The 21,908-nt window shown below is 33.6% G+C and overlaps 1 protein-coding gene across 1 annotated transcript in view; it reads left to right on the top strand.

The window, feature by feature from the left end:
- The window catches only part of shg (DE-cadherin), a 239,108-nt gene that overhangs the window by 209,189 nt on the left and 8,011 nt on the right, over positions 1-21,908 (top strand). The window contains exons 19-26 of the mRNA XM_089088478.1: positions 2,402-2,539; positions 4,536-4,727; positions 7,620-7,776; positions 10,033-10,162; positions 12,031-12,230; positions 13,272-13,414; positions 14,841-15,059; positions 20,643-20,781. Of these exons, the coding sequence (XP_088944604.1) occupies positions 2,402-2,539; positions 4,536-4,727; positions 7,620-7,776; positions 10,033-10,162; positions 12,031-12,230; positions 13,272-13,414; positions 14,841-15,059; positions 20,643-20,781 (1,318 nt within the window). The remainder of the gene's footprint in view (positions 1-2,401; positions 2,540-4,535; positions 4,728-7,619; positions 7,777-10,032; positions 10,163-12,030; positions 12,231-13,271; positions 13,415-14,840; positions 15,060-20,642; positions 20,782-21,908) is intronic.

Raw genomic sequence — 21,908 nt, forward strand, 5'->3', positions numbered from 1 at the left:
TAATACTATAATATAACAGAAAGGAAATGGAAAGAAACAAATAAATTCTGACAGACACAAACAGAACCAAAACAAAGAAGAACTGACAAGAAAAAATACAAATAAGGGCAATTATGTATAAGAACAAACATATTATCAGCGACGGACAATTTCAGAGGTGCTTTTACCAATAATCTGCCTCCGATATCTCTCATTTCTTTTCTGCACCGCTGACGCTGGACTTGCAACTCCATACCGCGAGGATTGTGAGCTGTTATTAGTCCAGAGAGGCAGCCTTAGAAAATATTTTCCAAGCTTGTAGAAACACTTCCGTACACCCTCGATATTTGAAGTAGTAAAAAAAGAACAAAATTCTGCAAGGTCAAGTAGATGCGGAATAGCAAATGCATTATTAATGCTAGCTCAGATACGGCGGTTAAAGTTAAACTTTAACGCAACTAGTAAATTATACGTATTCTTAGCTTTTCTGGCAAAAAATCTTTCAAAAGTTGACGCGTGGCGCAAAGATTTAACCCAATCGGTACACCAAAATACGTCTGTGTATCTTGTGCTTTAATAACATATTCACCTAACTGAACATTTGTCGGGCAATCTGAACGGTGATTGAACACCAGGGACTCAGTCTTACTCTCATTTAATCGAAGACCAATACGTTTATGCTCCCTATCGAGAATTCAAAAATTTTCCCCAATTCCATAGGTTATTTTACAAATATCAAGGATGTCCTCGGTATAGTTAGCTAGATAAACATTACTATCATTAAATGTACACCAGTTTGTAAATTTTTATTATGGCAAAGTTACATTGTTATTAAAAAGGGGCGGAAAAGTTATAGCATCCGTCCTACTACCCTTTTTTACAGGAATTGAAGGAGGGAAATCCACCGTACAAGGCAAGATGGTGAACACAACTCTGGTATTTAGTTTTTCATACATGCTACGTAACGGTTTGCTGGAAGGATTTTTAAGTACACGCTTATAAGCAGTCAATAAGATATGTGGATGTATACCCGTGTCAAAAGCTCAAGATACATTTAACCCAGCAAAATACAATGGCTGGTTATTTTCATGAGCATGTTCAAGTAAATTAGCAATCAGATCGTGAGCTTGGTCGCGGCCTACTCCTTGAAACCGAATTGTTTATCTGCTGCATAGAACTTATCAGATGTCTCGCCAATAATTAGTACCTCAAAAACATTTCACAAAATCGGCGACACCATAATTAGCTTCAAAGAGGAAGATGGGTCTTTTGGCTTTCCCCTCTTTAATACTGGGGTTTTTACACCAGTACTAAGCACATCAGGAACTATACCGCTACAGAATATCATCTGAAAGAGTAAGGTCAGATGATCAATCAGGAGAGGGGACTGACATCTTAGATGCTTTCCACAGAGGCCATCAACACCACGAGAAATTGTCTTTTGTATCTTAGAAATTCACCCATAACCGCAGATCGAGTAACAACAAAACTTATTTCATCAATTGATTGACCTAAGCAATCATCAAGCTCCCTTTTATATTGATTTGACAATGATGGATCAGGCTCGAAAATTCACTTTTACATTAACGATAACACTGGTCACTCGCAATTTTGACAGCATTTTAGGCTTTTGAATTACCTCTTCTGAGTACTTTTCATACGAAATTAGGTTTACTTGTGGCTTTACTTGATAGTTCAGCTACTGATTTAGCCTGGTGTTGCCTAAGTACTTTCGCAAAGCGTCGCTTTGTTTTCAGACAATTTCATTTGCCAAACCTTGCCGTGGCATACCACACTCCTTCCAGACATGAAACCCGAATTTCGATTTCGCACAAGAATCAACGAGGTGACGGTTACCTGACCAACCATGCTTCTCAGTTCCAAGACGTACTCTTCGTATGGGTAAACTAGCACGCTCGGCAGAGCGTAGAACGTGAACGATCTCTGCACAGTAAATATTCAGCAATATTTATATTTAGTCGGTCAAGTCCACGAAACAATAAATAGCTTGCAAAAAAATCACTTCCAGATCTGAGAAATAGGGTCTTGAAATAGGCTAAGTGATTTGAATTGAATCCGTTGCTTTTAGATATAGTTGTGAGAGTGGGAGAAACCTGGTGGATTTGAGTCATTTTTACGATGAAAGGAAATCAGATAATTTTTAGCTCTTCAGAAAGTGCTGACGTATCTCAGCTAAGGTATGAAGTTTGATAAACATAAAATATAAATGAATATAGATCATTACTCTAAATACTAAATTATACAGAAATTATAATATATAAAATTGTAAATATCAACATATTTACATTTTTATCTAATTTTTTTTTTGCTAGCTGTAATTTACCTTGCTTTTTGTTGCTGCACTTTTTTTCTTTTCTCTTCTCTCATTTCTTCAGAATGTCAGAATTTGTTGTTATTTCAGGTATACGACCAGAAATGGAATAGTCAAGCAACTGCTGAAGTAATTGTCAATTCCATTGAAATACCTGAAGAAGCTGTAAAAAAATCTGGATCCGTTCGTTTAGATGGCGTCACTGAAATTGATTTTATTACACCTAGGGTAAGCTATTTAAAACTCGACCATAAAGAAATTACTAAAACTGCAAACTTGAGTTTTTCCTACGGTATTTAGTCTACGGTAAACATGATTAAATGTAAATTGAAGAATTTTTTTGTGTTCTACTAATTGCTGAATTTTTTTTTTTTTATTTGTTTGTGCAATGATGTCCACTAGGCCTAAGGACTTACCAGTATCAGTTTCAATCTGATCAAAAAATGTCTTTTGGTTCAGTTTTGGGGGTTCTTGCGTGCAAGTCATACAAGATGTTGCCTTTGGAAGAAAATAATAACAATACTTTTTTTAGTATGATTTTTTTTTTTTTTTTTTTTTGTAATGATTTTCACTAGGCCTAAGGACTTAACAATATTATTTTCAATCTAATCAAAAAAAGTGTTTTGTTCCAGTTTTGGGGGCTCTTGTGTGCAAGTCCTGCAATATGTTGCCTTTGGTAGAAAAGAATATCAATACTTTTTTTTAGTATGATTTTTTATTGTTTTGTGTAATGATGTCCATTAGGCCTAAGGACTTACCAGTATTAGTTTCAATCTCATCAAAAAAGTCTGTTGGTCCAGTTTTGGGGGATCTTGCGTGCAAGTCATACAAGATGTTGACTTTGGAAGAAAAGAAAATCAAAATTTTTTTTTAGTATGATTTTTATTTTGTTGTGCAATGATGTCCACTAGGCCTAAGGACTTACCAGTATTAGTTTCAATCTGATCAAAAAAAGTCTTTTGGTCCAGTTTTGGGGCTCTTGCGTGCAAGTCATAGAAGATGTAGCCTTTGGAAGAAAGAATATCAATACTATTTTTTAGTATGATTTTTTGTTTTTATTATTATTTTATTAAGTTTTTTTGTTATTATTCTTAATCTTATTACCCGTATTTTTTGTTTATTATTTGTAGTTTAACACCGCTTGAACTCTTCAAAGAATTTTCAAAATATTGCTGAAGAATTTTCGACAATTTAAAAAAAAATGTGAATTTGAAAATAAGTAAAATTGCTGACATTAAATTATTTATTAATAATCTATAATGAGTGAGTTACTTAACTATAATGAATGAGTTACGTAAGTTACTTACTACTTACGTCAAATATGAGGGACCCTTAGGTTACTTGCGAAGGTAAACACATTGCAGGAAGCTAAAAGGTTCTTAAGATATTCCTTTCACCATTAGGATCAACCAAGAGACGAGCGGGGAAATTATGAGTGGCAAACGTTGAAGGGTAAGAAACACCAAAGTCTTTTTTTTTGCCAGAACTGAGTCATATTAATATTGCAGCTTGTTATTTTTAAGTAATTCAAGGTATATTCAACAATAGCCCACTGCATGATACAACATTATATGTTCGTTTAATCCGTTTGAAACTCCATGATATGAAGCTTTCAATTACGACTTTTGATTTCACATTTAGGTTCTTTTGATTTCACATTTAGGTTGTTTTTTTTTTTTTTTTTTTTTTTTTTTTTTTTTTTTTTTTTTTTTTTTTTTTGAAATAGTCAAGTACAATATGGACTAGAATATTATTGAATAAATGTGAATGAATAATACAATTTGAGGATGTGAACAGTGAATGTGAGTGAATGAAGAGGATGGGCCGAGAAAAATATTTCTGTCGCAGTTTTGAAATAGGTCCGAAGCTATGCCTAAGCCATTGTTAATTTCCAAATTTTGAACAGTGAGTCGCCACAAAGAAAATTCTTAAAAAAACTAAAACATTCTGTACAGCCTTATGCAATTAGAAAGAAAGAAATTGCGTGTCTTTATAATGGCCATCTATAACAGAGAAGGTCGAACCCAGAATGTTAATCGGAGGAGGGGGGGGGGACTCTTCTATGGAAAAAAGTTATTTTCTGAATCTCTTTACCCGTAATAACGTTTCTGCATTTCTGGATCGGGAGGGGATTCCAGCCTAAGCTCCTTCCTTCCTGGGTGCGGTTACATTACAGGGATATATTATCAAGATATTTTTAGGTATTGAAATTGTTTTATTTCAGGGTGGTGAGAGCATGAGGGAAATGCTCCGCGAAGCAGTCGCTAAATACTTAAGTGTGCCATTGGACAATGTTGATCTCTTTACTGTTAGAGGAGTTAATAAAACGATTGTTGATGCCAGATTCTCTGTTCACAACTCCCCCTACTGGGATCCAGTGAAGATAAATGGTCTTCTAGGGGAAAAATCAACTGAGGTATGTTTTTTCGGTACTTGTCTGTTATAGCGCCTATGTTAAGTTCTGCATCCATTGACGCACTGTAGAACCTGTTTTTTCGTTAGTTTCTTTCAGCTTAGTACGAGACAAGACAGAGAAGTGACATAATAGATGGAGAATATATAATTTAGGCTATATGTTTGCACATTAGGGGGGGGGGGTAATGTATTAGGAGAGTGTGAAGTTAGAAAACAGTTATTACTTCATAATATGCTGAATAATTATACTTAGCAAATTTTGCATGCAGGCCCGCCATACTTTATCCCCCCCCCCTAATGTCAAATACATAGCCCAAATTTGTTTCTAAAGTATTATATTTTCAGCATATTTTGTGATATTTTATTAGCATTAGTCAGAGAAACAGGCTTTACTTAGGTGAAGAACTTAAACATAGGCGCTATAACCGATAAATATTGTTTTTTCTTATTTTGTTCTAATTGATGCGAACGGGCGTGGATTGGATGTGAAAATTCCGTTGAAATGGGGAGAATATAGATTTCATTTTAGCTAAAGAACAGAAGCTAATATATTAAATTGTAAACAAATAAACAATTATATTGAAAAAAAGGCATCAATAAAAAATGCAAAAAAAAAAAAAAAACGATCTTCAAATATTGCTTAAAAAAGGAAAAAAAAAAAAAAAAAATACAAATATATGACAGTTTGCTAAAACCTCGTTTAAATATTTATGTTAAGGCAATCTAAGTCCCTAGCATTAGCAAAACTGAATGTATTGTTTATGGTGGTTTTTGGTAATCCTGCTCTTTCTTTTATATTTACGTACTTATTTTATAATTGAAAATATCACATGCTGAGGGGTATATGAATAGGCTAAAATTGTTCTCTTTCATATAACATAATGAAGATGCTGTATATTTTGATGATCTAGGCCCGTATAAATTGTTTTTCTGTCATTTATCTGCATACCTTCCTCAATAAAATAAAGCCAAACCCTCCAAAACAAACTTCCTAAAGTTGGTCTTTCTTTGTATACATTGTATACATTTATACTACTCTCCATTCTCACCTTTTCCTTACATAGAAAATGTTTCTTCATTTTTTGTTGTATATTCTTATCATTGATATTTCAATATATGGCCGGAAAAACCCCCAGTTTTTGATGAAAACAGGAAAACTAAAAAAAAACGCATTTCTGCAAAGTGTCACTGAAGTCCTACAGCTTAGATTGAGTTCATTTTTGCACTAAATCAAGACTTAGTTTTTTTTGCGACGTCTCATTACCCAGCTTTGACTTAGCTTGTTATGTATCTGAGTCAGGACTCCAGGACTGTGTGTAACGTTTTTAAGTATTTTCGGTTCTTTATGTGAAGCATTTCAAGTTGACTATTCAAGAAAGTTTTCAAAAAGCTTTCAAAACTTAAATAGTCTGAACTAATATGGATAAAACAGTAAGCTGTACAAAAATATGGTTGCATCCCTCTCACATGGACTATAATAAGAGAAAGGTTAGGATTGCTAGGAGGTGTTCCGTGGATGAAAGATGACAAATTGCCAAGGATCGTTGTTTTCGGCCAACCGTTCGGGCCAAACGAAAAGCAGGTCGTCCCCTAATAGGTTTTGAAGAGGTAGTAAGAAGTGATTCAAAGGAAATTGGTATTTCTTGGGAGGGTTTAAACAGGGATTTTAGGATAGACAGGGTCGGAGGAAGAGCGTGCACAGCTGTGTTGCCATCAGGTGGCTTGGTGTTGCATTTAGTTGTTTTAGTAGTAGTAGTAGTAATATTTAAATCATAAATCCATGTTTATATTCATTTCTTGTATATTCATGTCACCGATATTTTCACATATCGGTTTTATATAAGTGTTTTATAACATATCGGTTTATAACACTTTGGGCCATATATGGCCCAAAGCCATATATGGCCCAAATCTTTCCTCCCCTCTTGACAGTTTTTAGTACTTTGTGTAAATTACTTATCTATTTTATATCAACATCTCTTCTTATGAACCAATTTTAACCTGAAATCTTATTAAACTTCCTTAAATAAGTAAAAAAAAAAATATTTTGCTAGAATAGTCTAATCTAGACAAAAACACTTCAAGCCTCCACTAATTTGGATTACGAATAAATTGTGTCCCTGCAATGTCTAAGCAAAGCAGGTTACTTAAGAATGTACGTACAAACGAAAAGAAGCTAATAACTTAATACAGCCAAACTTAATACAGAAGCCAAAATTACGTACTTTGAATAGCAATATCACCCAAATTAGTCGGTAAAAATGACCATTCTGTCGGTAAAATCCGTCAACCCCCCCCCCCCCCCAAATTTTTGGTTGGTGATGCTTCAAAACTGCTGTACTTAGATCCCCACACCGTTTACTAGTGGTGTCAATTCACGAAAATGTAAGGGGGGGGGAGGAGGCAAAGTTTACTTGGTTAGATGGTGCATCGAAAACGACAAAATCATATTTTAAGCAGAGCTTTTGTCTTTTTTTCAAACCTCAAAAGAATTCGTTATTTGGGTTTTCAAGATCAACAGCATGCGCCATTGGGGCGCTTTATTTTATATTTTTGGCACCCTCGTTGGGAAATCCAGTCATCGGATTGGATTATTTCATAGGAGGGCAATTCCCATCCATAATATAAACTTTCAATTCACTTTAATCCTAATAATTTTAATTTCTGTCAAGTTGTAGCTGGTTTTGTATAGTAAAATATTGTTAGGCATTTATAACAGAGATAAAACAAGGAATTGTTTGCAGCTTTTTAATATAACTTCATAACAAACTTCATAGTCATAGTTGTAGACAATAAACTTCATAGTAAAGAATATGACAAAAGTTCTGTAAACCAAGCAACAACAGAAATAACAGAAATTTATAACAGAAATAAAGCAAGGAATTATTTACAGCTTAAAGACACTTTGAAGGCAGAAATACTTGGAATTGGGATTGACGAGTGCATGAAGGAGCCAGGTCCCTGTGATGGTCCGTGTACTTCATTCTTGACTATTTTGGATACCCCTTACCTGATCTATGGCAACACGTCCTCTTTTGTAGGAGTTAACGGTAAGTTGGTAAAACTTGCAGAAAAAAAAATGTTAATTTATAATTATTCAAAGCTATAATTCAAAATTTGACGAGCTCTTGGGTTTCTAACTAAAACAGAAATGGCTTTTCAGGAAGCAGCCAACTGGTAGAAATAAAATTGTAAGTCATAATTTAATTTTTAATTATTCCAAAATTATAATGCAATATTTGAAGAATTATTACTTTACAGAAAGCACCTTCAGAAAAAAAAAACTTGTGAAACTTCAAACGAAAAAGTTTTTGAAACCCTTTTCTGTAACAGAGCGTTTTTTATAGATATATATATTATTATAATTATTATTATTATCTGTAAGAATATACTAATTAGTGAATGGTAAAATTTTGAACATTGCCCCAAATACTTTGATCTTTCGGAGAGGTGAGGGTGGGGTTTAGCAGATGTCCGACCCGCCTACCTTTTTTTACATACCCCTTGTGTCGTTTATGACAAAATATTTGCTGGGGGTTAATGGTAAGTTTGGTAAATCGACCAATGATTCTTTCTGATATTGTCTTCCTTACTTCTCTGATTTGCATAGTAATAAATTTGATATAGTTGTATTCCAAGAAAGAAAAGATTTTAACTATGTAACTCCGGGTTCACGCAGAAAATCGTAATTTTGGCATCTTGTTCATTTTTTAATCTATTATTTTTTTTTACTCTCAACGCTTGGCTCTCCCATGAGGGGGCAAAAAATTTCTTTATTTTGATGTTCTTGACACTTAAAAGAGCCCTGAACAACTCACAGAGAAAGTAAGATACCTATGTTAAAGAGAGAAAATTTGAACTCATTTTGTTAAATCTGTAATAAACAATTGAATTTTGTTTATTTTTCCTATTCTAGTCAAGTTAAAGTTTGAATTCTTCCTTTAAAATCAAAAAGATCCCACTTCCCTTTTAAATAAAAAATTTAATCTCCTTTTATGCTCTCCTAAGCCTAAAGACCACATCTGACTTTTTTTTGAGAATTCAGTTTCTATGAAGGCCGTGCCTAACTTCAAAATGAATTAATATTAATACGAAACCTGAGAGCGAAATTTGGCCTGCTGCTCGAAAACTCATTTTCAGGTAAGCGCAATTTAAAGATTTTGAACGCTCCATTCTCCAGGCTCCTTGCTCCAAATCTGGAAAAGAATTTAGTCATTTCATTGAGAACTTTTCTTGTTGCCGTTTTCATTTTTTTTTTCTGTCTGCTCATGTACCTAGGTTGCTGCTTAAAAAATGCTGAAGAATAACGCTAGGTGGCAGCTAATGACGTCATTCTCATGACTTCCTGAGTTCTCAAGAAATCATTTCCTTGAGAACTTTTCTTTTTGCCCTTTTCTAATTTTTTTTCTCTGCTAATATATATAGGAAAAACTAATGCTTGAAAAATTAATGCTGAAGAATAACGCTAGATGACAACTGATGAGTTTTATTCCATTTTACTTTCTTACTGCATACGTTCTTTGAGTTAGGACGGTAGTATACATTCTCAAAACTTTCTCAGTAAAGTTTTACTTATGTCAATGGCTTAATTTTGTCAAATCCTAGGGGGGGGGGGGGGCAATTGAAGCCAATTTTCCCAAATTAAGTGAAAATGACAGAGAAAAATGAAAAATGAGCCATATAGTACCATAAAGGTAAAGATACACTAAAGAAAACTGACTCATTTCTGTGGATGCTTGAATTATGCTGGCTTGTCTTGGTTTTGACAAAATTTTGGAAGAAACTAAATTTAAGCTGGAGGGGGGGGGGGCAAGCTGGACTGTAGAGGGCAGGCTAAGCTGAGGTATGGGAGGTGCAGTTGCCCCCTGCCCCCTAGCAACTTACGCCCCTGCTATATTTGTCTCGTTTTCAAGTCAATGCTGACAAAGATATTTGTTATGATGGTCTTTCTACGAGGACCTGTAAGATATAAGTGGTTATGGGCAGCCAACACCTTATTCTGAGAAAAGGTCTGTATTGTTGTTTATTGGAACCTCTTCAGTCACCATATGCCAATCTTATACTGAGAGTACCACTAGATGGCAGCTAATGTATTGCTTATAAATTTTATTCCGCTTTACAGTTTTATTGCGGTTCTCCTTGGATTAGCAGAATAATTTACCTTCTTGTAGTCTAGTCAAGGGTATAGTTTATTTATTAAACTTATTTAATTTATTTCAAAATTTTTAAATTAATTGTTATTTGGAAATGAAAAACCTGAAAACTTTATTTTCCCGAGAATTAATTTATTTGTTTATTTATTATAGCCTACACTGACTATGATTGTGCTTGTCGAATTGGCCCTGTCTTGAATTCCCCACGAGGACCTATAAGGGATCAATGTGAAGACTATTGCTTCAACGGCGGAACTTGTATTCTGAACGGCCTTTTCCCAAGGTAACTCAAATTGCTTCTGTATTGATCTTTTTGGTTAAATTCCAAGATAACACTTCAGACTTTAGGAAATAAAGGTTTATTGTAAGCCATATAATGCTATATTAAAAAGTATTCAATAATACACATCACATGATACAATGATAAATAATATAAATATTAGATTAACTATTACCTCGCCTAAACTATTACCTTCATCTGAATCTCATAAATGTTTGGCATTCTTCTATATATCTTTGCAGGGGCGTTGCTCCAGCATTGTGATTGGAGGGGGGGGCAAGAGGGGTCTACACCCGGGGAGTCCCCCTCCCCCCAACGACGCCACTGTATCTTTGTATGTTGTCTATAACTCTAGCAAGTGGTTTTCTATTATAATTCTTGCAAGTGGTTCCCTTTTTGCCTTATTTCAGCAAGCTTTGTATATTTAATATATTTATATACTTGTATGAATGTAAATGGTATAAACTTTAAACATTATAAAGCGTAATAAACTTCATAGTCCAAAAACATGACAAAAGTCTTATAAACTAAACTAAAAAAAGAAATAATATATATATATATATATATATATATATATATATATATATATATATATATATATATATATATATATATATATATATATAAACTGAACATAGATTACGTATCGTATAAAACCTAATATAAAATAATGAACTTCATAAACCATAAACTTCACTTAAACTATGAACTGCATATTTTGCATTCTTCTATGTGTCTTATATATCTTTGTATGTTGTCTATAATTCTTCCAAGCGGTTTCAATCCACTCCGCTGCTTATTGACCCCAGCTGAAGTATGGTGACAATCCTACTGTGGAAGGCTCGCCACACAATCGATTGAAAGGGTATGACTGATAAGCACTTCTGTTAAGCAGATAAATCCCTAAGTCTCTTCCGCCCTTTAAGCGGATCCAGCTCAAAATTAAAATCCTCGGTGTACACTTTGTACTGCTTACCAATAATAATCAAATTCTTGGATTTTTAACAATTAAATAATTGTTTAATAGACGTTAAATAGTTGTTTAGAAATATTAAAATATTGTTTGATTGATTAAATAATTAAATAGATTAATTAAATCAGTTTAAGACAATTAAATAATTAAACAATTAGCTTTACCATTTGAACAAAAGACATTCTTTGGTGGTTTTCTATCAAATATCAATGACACATAGCTTTATAATGATTCGATTTTAAACCTAAACCTAATGGCTGACACTGTTACTTGTTGCAGAATTACTTTGAAATATTCGTCGAAAGCTGAAAAAAGATGACGAAATAATATGATAATATTTTGAAATAAGTTTCAGAGTCTACGGGAAATTTATTTATTCTATTTATAAACGATATAACTATTTATTTTTTTATTTTGATTTTAAGGAGGATTTTAAACGTTGTTTAAATTTTAATAAATTAAATGAAATGCAAAATAAATTTGCATTCCATTTAATAATTTAAGGCGGTGGTGTCAGTTGAAGGGCGAGGGACTGCGGGGGTATCTACCCCCTATTTTTTAGATCCTGAAGAATTTTTTTTTTCGGGGGGGGGGGGGGGTATTGTATTGAAAAATGTATATTTTTTTTAATATTTGTATTGAAAAAGAAAAACAACGAATTCGCCCCCTTTAGTTTGAAAATTATATTTTCCCCCCTCACTCCCCCCCCCCCCTTAAGAAAAAAAAAAAAAAATTGTACGACGCCACTGCTGTACTACGTATAACTCTGTTTTAAAATTTTGCATTTTCTGATGATGGTGACAATATGAGAATATAATTTAAAATGATCCATTAGTGGGCTAACATCGTGTGGGGCCAGTTTTAGTTCTCAGTTATAATAATTACTTACTTTTTTAAGATGTGAATGCCCCGACAACTTTGAAGGTCCGCGATGCGAGGCTCTAGAAGCTTCTTTTAATGGTGTTAGTTTCGGATGGCTCCCTCCTTTGCCTGCTTGCAGTGATGGATCAATCACATTTGAGTTTACATCTCACACAGAAAATGGACTCATGTTCTACAATGGACCTCATTCCATACCATCTGATAAGTCCATAACTGGTATGTTCTGCTTTAAACCTTAATGTATATGTTCCTTTTACGTTTTGTTCCAAATTATAATTCTTTGCTTCCTCACTGTGTATCTTCAAAGTCTTAACTACACAGTGGCGGTTCTGGTCTCTCATGCGCCCGGGGCAAAATCTTGATCAGCCCCCCCCCCACCTGTCTCCTAAAAATTTGTAGGCCAAATTTTAATAAAATTCTCATTTATAAACAAAATAATGTTCAATTTATTAATTAATAATTTATCGTTCAATTATTTTTTAATTTTTTTAAATTATTTAATTATTATTTGTTATTTAAATTTAATTATTTCAATTATTACTCTTTAATTATTTTTTATTTTGTCAATTAATTAGTAATTTATCAATTGTTTTCATTTAATAAGTATGCCCTCTGCTTTATTTTAAAAAAATAAAATTTCAAAATTGTAAAATGATTATAACCGTTATATTATTTATTTGAAATTTTGTAACCCTAAAATTTCCGCGCCTGGGGCAAGTGCCCCCTCTGTCCCTCCCCTAAAACTGCCTCTGTAACAACAGCAAGATAAAAAGAATTAAAAGAAGCAAGAAATTTTAAACATATCTTTATCGTGACAGTTCATGTAGATGCCGTAATACCAGTGGGTTTTATCACATTTGATTTACTTACTCATTTGTTTTTATTGGATCTTGGGCAGTCTAGCTAGATGACGTAATTTCAGTGGCTTATATCACTTTTTATTTAATAGATTTTTTGGCAGTTGAGTTAGGTGACGGAAAACCTATGGCTTATGTTATTTTTGTTTATTTACTCGTTTTGTTATTAGTCTTTTTGGCAGTTGAGCTAGATGACAGAATACTAGTCGCTAATTTCACATTTTAACTGTATACTCATTTTTTATAATATTTTGTGCCATTTGAAATCCGTGATGGAATACCGGTGGCTTCTATGACTTTCTTTTTACCCGTTTTTTATTAGAATTTATAGCAGTTTTGCTAAATGACAGAATACTATTGACTTATTTCACATTTTGTCTATTTACTCTTTTTTTATTAGATTTTGTGGCAGTTGAGCTAGATGACGGAATACCTGTGGCTTATATAAATCTTGGCTCAGGAATTCGAAAGCTTCAGTTGAATGACAACAAGAACTATGGAGACAAAGAAAGTCATCTATTAGAACTCCGCTGGAATGATAGAGTAAGTCCAATCTAATTCTTGTAGGCACGGAAGACATTCTATCCAACTAAGTCCAATCTTGGCGAGTGTTTTAGAGAAGAAGACGACGATATTTTCTTGCACCCAGCCAAGTGTCTTACTGAAATTACGAAAAACAAATCCGTTAATTAATTAATTAATTTTTTAATTAAAAATTAATTAATTTTTAAGCTGTTCACTGTAGAAATCTTTGTAGAAGAAAGACTTTATATTAATAGACCCGAAATGCTATTAAAATTACATTGACAGTTTTGAATTGAAAAAATTACAGACCAATTACACATTGGTCAGGATAACGAATAAGAATTCAGGAAATGATGACTCGCTATTCATTTGAGTTTTGTCTGATAAAGTGTATTCTGAACATAAAGAAAAGACGCATAGATATCGCTCAATATTTTATATTGAGTGATATTATATTGCTCAATAATATACCTCAATATTTTATATTTTATTCAAAATATTTTATATTTTATGTTATTTGCGTAACCTGACTTAGTCCTTTTTCTTAGAATTAATTTTGTTTAATTTATAGCGGGTTCATGTTTGGATGTACTCTCGAAGGAATTGTACTCTCGAATGTACTCTCGTACTCTCGAATGAACTCTCGAATGAATCTCGGAAGTGGGCTGGTCTGATTTTGTGTCAATTATTTCTATTATTATTTGTTTAATCTGAATGTTTTTGAATGACAATGGGCTTAACTTCTGCTCAATATAAGTTTTTTTGGGGGCGTAATTAGTAGGGCCTCTTTTATGGTTTTAATCTGCCATATATGACGTCATTTTGTATGTTATATCATCTTGTATGTGAAGATGCAGTTTTGTCAATAATTGTCATTTATTTCTAATAATTTGTTTTATTGCTTACAAAAAGCACATAGATATAGCAATTTCCTTTTAAATCAGCCCTTAAACATTTTCTCTATGATGTTTTAGCGCCCCACTAGCGTCGACAGTGGAAAAACAAACAAAGAAGAAGGGGAAGAACAAAGGAGACATATCACGCTTCCCATGCGATTTTCCTTGTTACTCAAGATAGGGCATTGTAACTCTCCTAAACGGAGTTTTCGGTCATGGTGACTCCAATAGTGGAGTTACCATATCGATCCGACACCGTTTTGTTGGGTCTATATTTATTTTTTTAAATTCCCATTAATTTGGTTTCGTGAAAAACTTTTATCATTGAGACTATTCGAAATAATAGTTACCATTGGTGTTTTTTTTTTTAAATAAAAAAAAAATCGTTTAAAAAAAAACGCGTTTTATTTCAAGACGCGCTCCGGTTCCTGCAGGCTTAGGTTTGTTTTTTACTAGTTTGTCTCTAAGGTGGCAACCATTTTATCATTTAGTTGTAGCATTTTAGCTTATAGAATCGATTGAGAATGATTATGACCATTCTTTTACAGCAAGAGGTTCGTTTAACCCTCGATGGATGTTTGTCAACAAGTTGTTCTGCGGTCGACACAATGCCAGGAACTGCAAAACTATTGAATGTTAATGGTCCCATACAGCTAGGGAAAATTAAATCAGACCTACCAACTATTGGCCATGAGCTACAGTGGAGTGCCCGTCCTCATAACGACTATTTTATTGGTTGTATTAGGAATTTACGATTTAATAACTATGTAAGTGATTTGTAATTAACTATGTTAGCAATAAAAAAATGACTATAGCCTAAAAAAATATCGTATCTACTTATGAAATTAACAATTGCAGCCATGCAAACTATTCCTGAAAAAAAGAATGTTGCATACAACTAATAAATTTAGCGCGGTTAAGGTGGGAAGGGAAATAAAAAAATGACTATATCCTAAAAAAATATCTTATCTACTTATGAAATTAACAATTGCAACCATGCAAACTATTCCTGAAAAAAAGAATGTTGCATACAACTAATAAATTTAGCGCGGTTAAGGTGGGAAGGGAAATAAAAAAATGACTATAGCCTAAAAAAATATCGTATCTACTTATGAAATTAACAATTGCAGCCATGCAAACTATTCCTGAAAAAAAGAATGTTGCATACAACTAATAAATTTAGCGCGGTTAAGGTGGGAAGGGAAATAAAAAAATGACTATAGCCTAAAAAAATATCGTATCTACTTATGAAATTAACAATTGCAACCATGCAAACTATTCCTGAAAAAAAGAATGTTGCATACAACTAATAAATTTAGCGCGGTTAAGGTGGGAAGGGAAATAAAAAAATGACTATAGCCTAAAAAAATATCGTATCTACTTATGAAATTAACAATTGCAACCATGCAAACTATTCCTGAAAAAAAGAATGTTGCATACAACTAATAAATTTAGCGCGGTTAAGGTGGGAAGGGAAATAAAAAAATGACTATAGCCTAAAAAATATCGTATCTACTTATGAAATTAACAATTGCAACCATGCAAACTATTCCTGAAAAAAATAATGTTGCATACAACTAATAAATTTAGCGCGGTTAAGGTAGGAAGGGAAATAAAAAAATGACTATAGCCTAAAAAAATATCGTATCTACTTATGAAATTAACAATTGCAACCATGCAAACTATTCCTGAAAAAAAGAATGTTGCATACAACTAATAAATTTAGCGCGGTTAAGGTGGGAAGGGAAATAAATGACTATAGCCTAAAAAAATATCGTATCTACTTATGAAATTAACAATTGCAACCATGCAAACTATTCCTGAAAAAAAAGAATGTTGCATACAACTAATAAATTTATCGCGGTTAAGGTAGGAAGGGAAATAAAAAAATGACTATAGACTAAAAAAATATCGTATCTACTTATGAAATTAACAATTGCAGCCATGCAAACTATTCCTGAAAAAAAGAATGTTGCATACAACTAATAAATTTAGCGCGGTTAAGGTGGGAAGTGAGGCTAGTAGCTGGTTTAGTGTTTGATCAGGAGTTAATCAAGGTTGTATCTTATCTCTGTTTGTACGGATTACTTTGATGGGGTTGTTCTAAGGAACACGGTAAAGGCTATGGGAGAATGGAATCAAGTGGGAAGTTGAAACTCTACTAGACTTAGATCATGCAGATGATTTGAAGTGCCCTAGATAAAAATGTTAGCAAAATGAATGAACATTTGGAGGCTTTGGGAGTTCAGGGTGCAAGAATAGGTTTGAAAATTAATGTTAAGAAGACCAAGTTGTTTAGACTAGGAATAAGTGAAGGTTGAAGAGGTGATGTCGGGTAACGAAAGAATCGATCAAGAGGGTAGTTCCAGTTACCTAGATAGTATTATTAGTAAAGCTGGTCGATGCAGTGAAGTTTTAAAAAGTAGGATAGTAAAGGCCCAGGGTGTTTTTTCACAGTTGAAAAAAGTGGGAAGATAAATCTGCGAACCAAGATTTGAATATTGGAATCCACCGTAATGACAGTTAAGGTTCTCAAACGTGGGCGCCTAGGAAAATTAATATTTTCCAGGGGTATTGTCTACGGACAGTTTTAGGCACCAGTTTGACAGACTGTATATCAAATAACAAGCTGTATGAGATACATGGTTCTATCCTACTTTCTAGAGCTATAATGAACGAAGGGTTGAGATGGCTAGGACAAATATCACACGTCCTAATGAAGGATGGCAGATTACCGTATATCGTCCTTTTCGAACATCCTTCAGGGTCAAAACGAAAAGCAGGTCGTTCCCGAATGGGGTGGAAAGAGGTTGTAAGGAGGGATTTATAGGAATTTGAAGCTTGTTAGAAAGGGGTAAAACGTGAAATTGAATAGGTTTGGCTATAGTAGGAGTCTGCGCAGCTGTGTTGATCTTAGGTGGCTTGGTACTGTAGTGAGTTGTTATTAGGAGCGATAGTAGTAATTCATCAATAATGAAAGTTTCCTTTAAAACTGGTCATACAATTTTAAGGAATCTTGGAACTATATTTCTATGTAAATAGCTCTTGGTTGCTCAAAATGCGTGAGAATGTTTCTTTGAGGAAGGGCATTAAATGAAACATTACATAATGGAGGATGGGGAATTAATGTATAAGAAGGGGTATTATATGAAGGATGGGTATGTCAAGTGGGGGAGGGTGGTATTAAATAGTATATAAAGTAAAAAAAAAAAAAAAAATTGTGGGTGACTCCTAAGGGTTACTTGCAAAGTCATCGGATTTTGTTAGTTGGGACCTGATGGATTTTAGTGGTCCCTTACAGCTAGGAAAAATTTAATAAGACCTGACAAGTGTCGGCCATGAGCTGCAGGGCAGTACCCATTCTCATAGTGACTATCTTATCGGCTGTACTAGAAATCTAAGGTTTAGTAACTGTTTTAGGCATATTATCCCTCAGGATTTTTCCGGTATGTACTGCTGGATGAGAATTGATTGTTACTCTCCCCGTTTTTATCCCGTGTAGCTTACAAGCTACATCGGAGCGTCCTCATAATGACTATTTTGATGAGATATGTTGGAAATCTTATGTCTAATAAAACTACTTAAGTAATTGGTAATTTGCTATGTTAGTAATAAAGAGAATTGACGGACATTATGCATGCTTATATAAATAAGAAGTTATAACATCGAAAGATAGTTTTTTTTGTGGTATTTATTGTTTTAACTTTTTTCATGAGGAACCCCATAATTTAAATTAACTGAACAGCTTTCTTTTTGTTTGGTTTGAAATACTGAGGCTTTCAAAATAAAATTTTGAAAGACATTGCTTGGAAATAAGTTTTGTTTTTTTGTGGGTTGGATACGTTCTGTATGTTCAGTGTGCTTTGAAAGGGGCTAACGGGAGGGTGGCTGTCAACGCCACAGCCCTTCCCTTTTATAAGGCATTCCCTGCAAAATAGTAGTTTTGAGGCGAACATATTTTAATGATTCAAGGTTAAAGGATTCAATACTTAAAGGATCACCCGTTCATTAGAAAATCTTTTGGTTCTCTTTAGAATTTAGAAAATTCTCTTTAGAATTGGTTGAGCGGTCATGCCGTAACTTTTAGAACTTGGATAAGATATCTACATAAACGACTGAGAACTAAAAACCAACCCTTAATTTCCCAAAATCATAGAAAATATCATTTAGCTTCTATTGTTTTGTGCCGGAGATAGAGATTTCAGTTTTAATGAGACTTCCGTCATTAGAAAGTGTGAATTGTTTTTTCGATTGATCTGAGCAGTTTTTTGTTTTTTTAAGTTCAGGAAAAGCCACCCCCTAAAAATGTTCTAGTATACCTGTTAGGAAACAGCTAAAAATCAGCTCAAAGGAAATGTCATTCTAAAAATATGGCAGGTTCTAAAGTTCTCTGTGGCGGTACCCGCTTTGAATGAAAACCATGCGGACACGACAAATACAATTTCACAGTCTTTTCAATCAAATTTCATTATCAAACCACAGATTTTCAATAGTTTTCAATGATGAGTTAGATTCTCCTGAGAGAATCTGACAATGAACCCTTTATCTTTGAGACGTTCAGCTGACGTTGAGGCTCGCAGAATGATTTTTGAGGCATCAAATCCTCTTAATCTTCAATACAGCTTCTATTTGATCCTTTCCAGCAACATAATTTAGCAAGAAGCAAAGAATGGATGCCCACCGAATCCCCACAGGATTCAGTGGGGACAAGTATTAGGAGAAATATAGCCTACACATAATGTCTCTGAAACTAGGCTAAATCAAAACGTGAACATCTGTTTGCCTCGTGGGCTTCACCAATCGATTTATTGGGGACAATAATTAGACATTGTGTGTTTAATTCAAATCTGTAAATAATAATAAAATAGTCTTTTTTAATAATAATAATAAATAATAAAATAGTAAAATAATAAAATAATAATAATAAATAATAATAATAAAAAAGTCATGGTGTTGCTGGTTATTTGGCTTGGGACGGGGATCAGTGGTGTGACTGTAAGCTCGGCCAGAGTCTACCCAGCTCTAAATGGGTACGTAGAGAAATCTAGGGGAAAAACACAGTAAGCGTGGGATGATTTGCCCCCAAACACGTATGGTACTCCCGGCTGAAGGCATTGAATCTGGAGATCAGTACCTGCGCAGCGCAGATGATTGGTCAGCCTGCGAGAAAGTTCTGGTTCAAGCTAAAATCATGTGGCGCCAAACAGCTTAAGAAGCTGTAGCTTTTCTCTGGAGGTGTAGTTGCATTTGGGAGTAAGAAATTACTGACGTTTGAGTTCTCACGGACGAAATTCATTTAATTTCAACTGTTTAGTTTTGCTTGTTTCTTTAAACGATTCGACGTGGCAACACTGACGAAATTATGGTACTGCCATAAAACTTCATAACTCTGAAACAATCATCAGAAAAACCTTAGCATATCGCCGTTTTCAGGAATGAATAGACATATGACGGACTCAGGTGAAAGACTGTTCTAATTTTGATGTCCTTGGTCCTTACCACAACAGTAGACAAGGCCACTTTAGCTCGCCAGTGCTTTTTTTTTTACCAAGAAAACCTGCCCACACAATATAAAAGAATTTGCACCCTCCCCCTCCTCTCGAGATCCTGTCCCTTAGAGAAAATTACAATATTTCCAGCTAATATTCACTTTCTTGTGTTTTTGACAACAGAATTCGTTGGAAAAAAATCTCGGACCCTTAGAGAAAATATTACTGCTACCACAATTAACAACTCACTGTAGCATCAAGCCGCCAGAGGCCAACACAACTGCGCACACTCCTCCACCTCAAACTATTCAAAACTTCAGTCATTACCCCCTCCCAAGAAGTTCGACTTTTCTTTAAATCCTTCCTTATGACTTCTTCCAACCCATTCGGGGACAACCTGCGTTTCATTTGGCTCTAGATGGACTGCCGAAAAGTCCAATCTGCGGCAATTTGTCATCAATTTTTAAAACCATTTGTCATCTTTTTTAAACACCACATAAATTTACCACTGTAGATACCAGGGGCCACAAAAGTTTAGGGCAGGGGTCAATGATTTTTTTTTTTAAGACGATAGAAAAAAATTATTTCCAAAATTTTGAGGGAGGTATTTTGTCCTTTTTTTAAAGTTAATTACCGAAATCTTTTCAAAGAAAATAACAAAAAAATATATTTTTCAAAACATAGGGGGCAATTACTCCTCTTCTACCCATCTCCATTCGAACCCCTAGGAGGTAATATTAGAAGAGGAAGGATTATGCACAAAAGAAAGGTTTTTTCATAACTAGCCCCGTTAGCCTATTATTTTTTTTTTACTGTTTATTTTTTTTCTTTTTTTCTATTAACTTTCTTTTTCTTTTTTAGACATTCGATATGGCAAGTATGGGTCATAGTCTGAATGTGAGTTTATCGTGCAAGGACATATCAGCAATACCTGTCACTGTTCTCAGTCAAACCACTGAAATTGTTATCATTGTTCTTTCAATTCTTTTCCTCTTACTGTGTAAGTAATAATTTCTGTAGTATTTTTTTGTTATTGTCCTCAGCCAGGTGCATTCGCCCAAGCAATAATATTTTTATTTAAATCCATAAATACGTCTTATGATTGTTGTAATATTTATTATATAATTGTATTATGTTTATATAATTCTATATTGAATTATAATTTAGTTAAAATTGCACTATTAAAAATAGTAGGTGAAAATATTATTCGTATTACATAAATATTAATAATAGAGAATTTTTTTAATATAATAATTAAAAAAAAGTTTTTTTTAAATACAATAATTCAAAGGTACGAGGTGAATCCAAAAAGTTTCTAATGGAACGTCATAGTTTCATATTGGCTTCTTGTCTAAAAACTCCAAAGGAGGGAAACTCATTTGAACCTTGGCGAGATTCTACTCCTCTTATTAAGGGTCTTATCCACAGTGGCGGTTTTAGGGAGGGAGGCAGAAGAGCGCGTGCCCTCGGCCCAGAAATTTCAAATAAATAATCTAACGGCTATAATCATTTTGTAATTTTTGAAATTCTATTTTCATTAAAATAAACTAGGGGGCGCAGTTAATAAATTAAAGTAATTATTAAATTATTCATTAATTGATAAAATAAGAATAAATAAAAATAATTGAATAATGATAATAATTAAACTAATTTAATAATAACAAAAATAAATTATCAATAAATTAATAAAATGGCAATAATTCAAAAACAAAAATAATTAAATGATAATAATAATTAAATTAACATAATAATTAAAAAATAAATTATCAATTTATTAATAAATCGAAAAAAATTGTTAATGAATGAAAATTTTGTTAAAATTTGCCTGAAAATTTTTGGGGAACAGATGGAGGGGGGGGGGCACTAATCAAAATTTTGCCCCGGGCGCAAGAGAGGCCAGAACTGCCTCTACTTATCCACCAATATAAGCTGATGCTTTGTAGAAAAAACAATGAATTTCTTTCCGAAGCATAACCCTTAAAACCTATAAAAAACATTTTTTTTAAACCTCCAAATGAACCTCTTCCTCTATCATGAGCCTCCAAAGTTTTGAGATTAATTCACTAATTTTACGCTAAAATCGTAATAATTTGAAAAGGAGAGTTTGGTAACTTGTCTTGTAAACAG

Source organism: Artemia sp. Qi Xiang Cuo, chromosome 4 (assembly GCF_049724085.1).
Source record: "Artemia sp. Qi Xiang Cuo chromosome 4, ASM4972408v1, whole genome shotgun sequence".
In the NCBI taxonomy this organism is placed as follows: Eukaryota; Metazoa; Arthropoda; class Branchiopoda; order Anostraca; family Artemiidae; genus Artemia; species Artemia sp. Qi Xiang Cuo.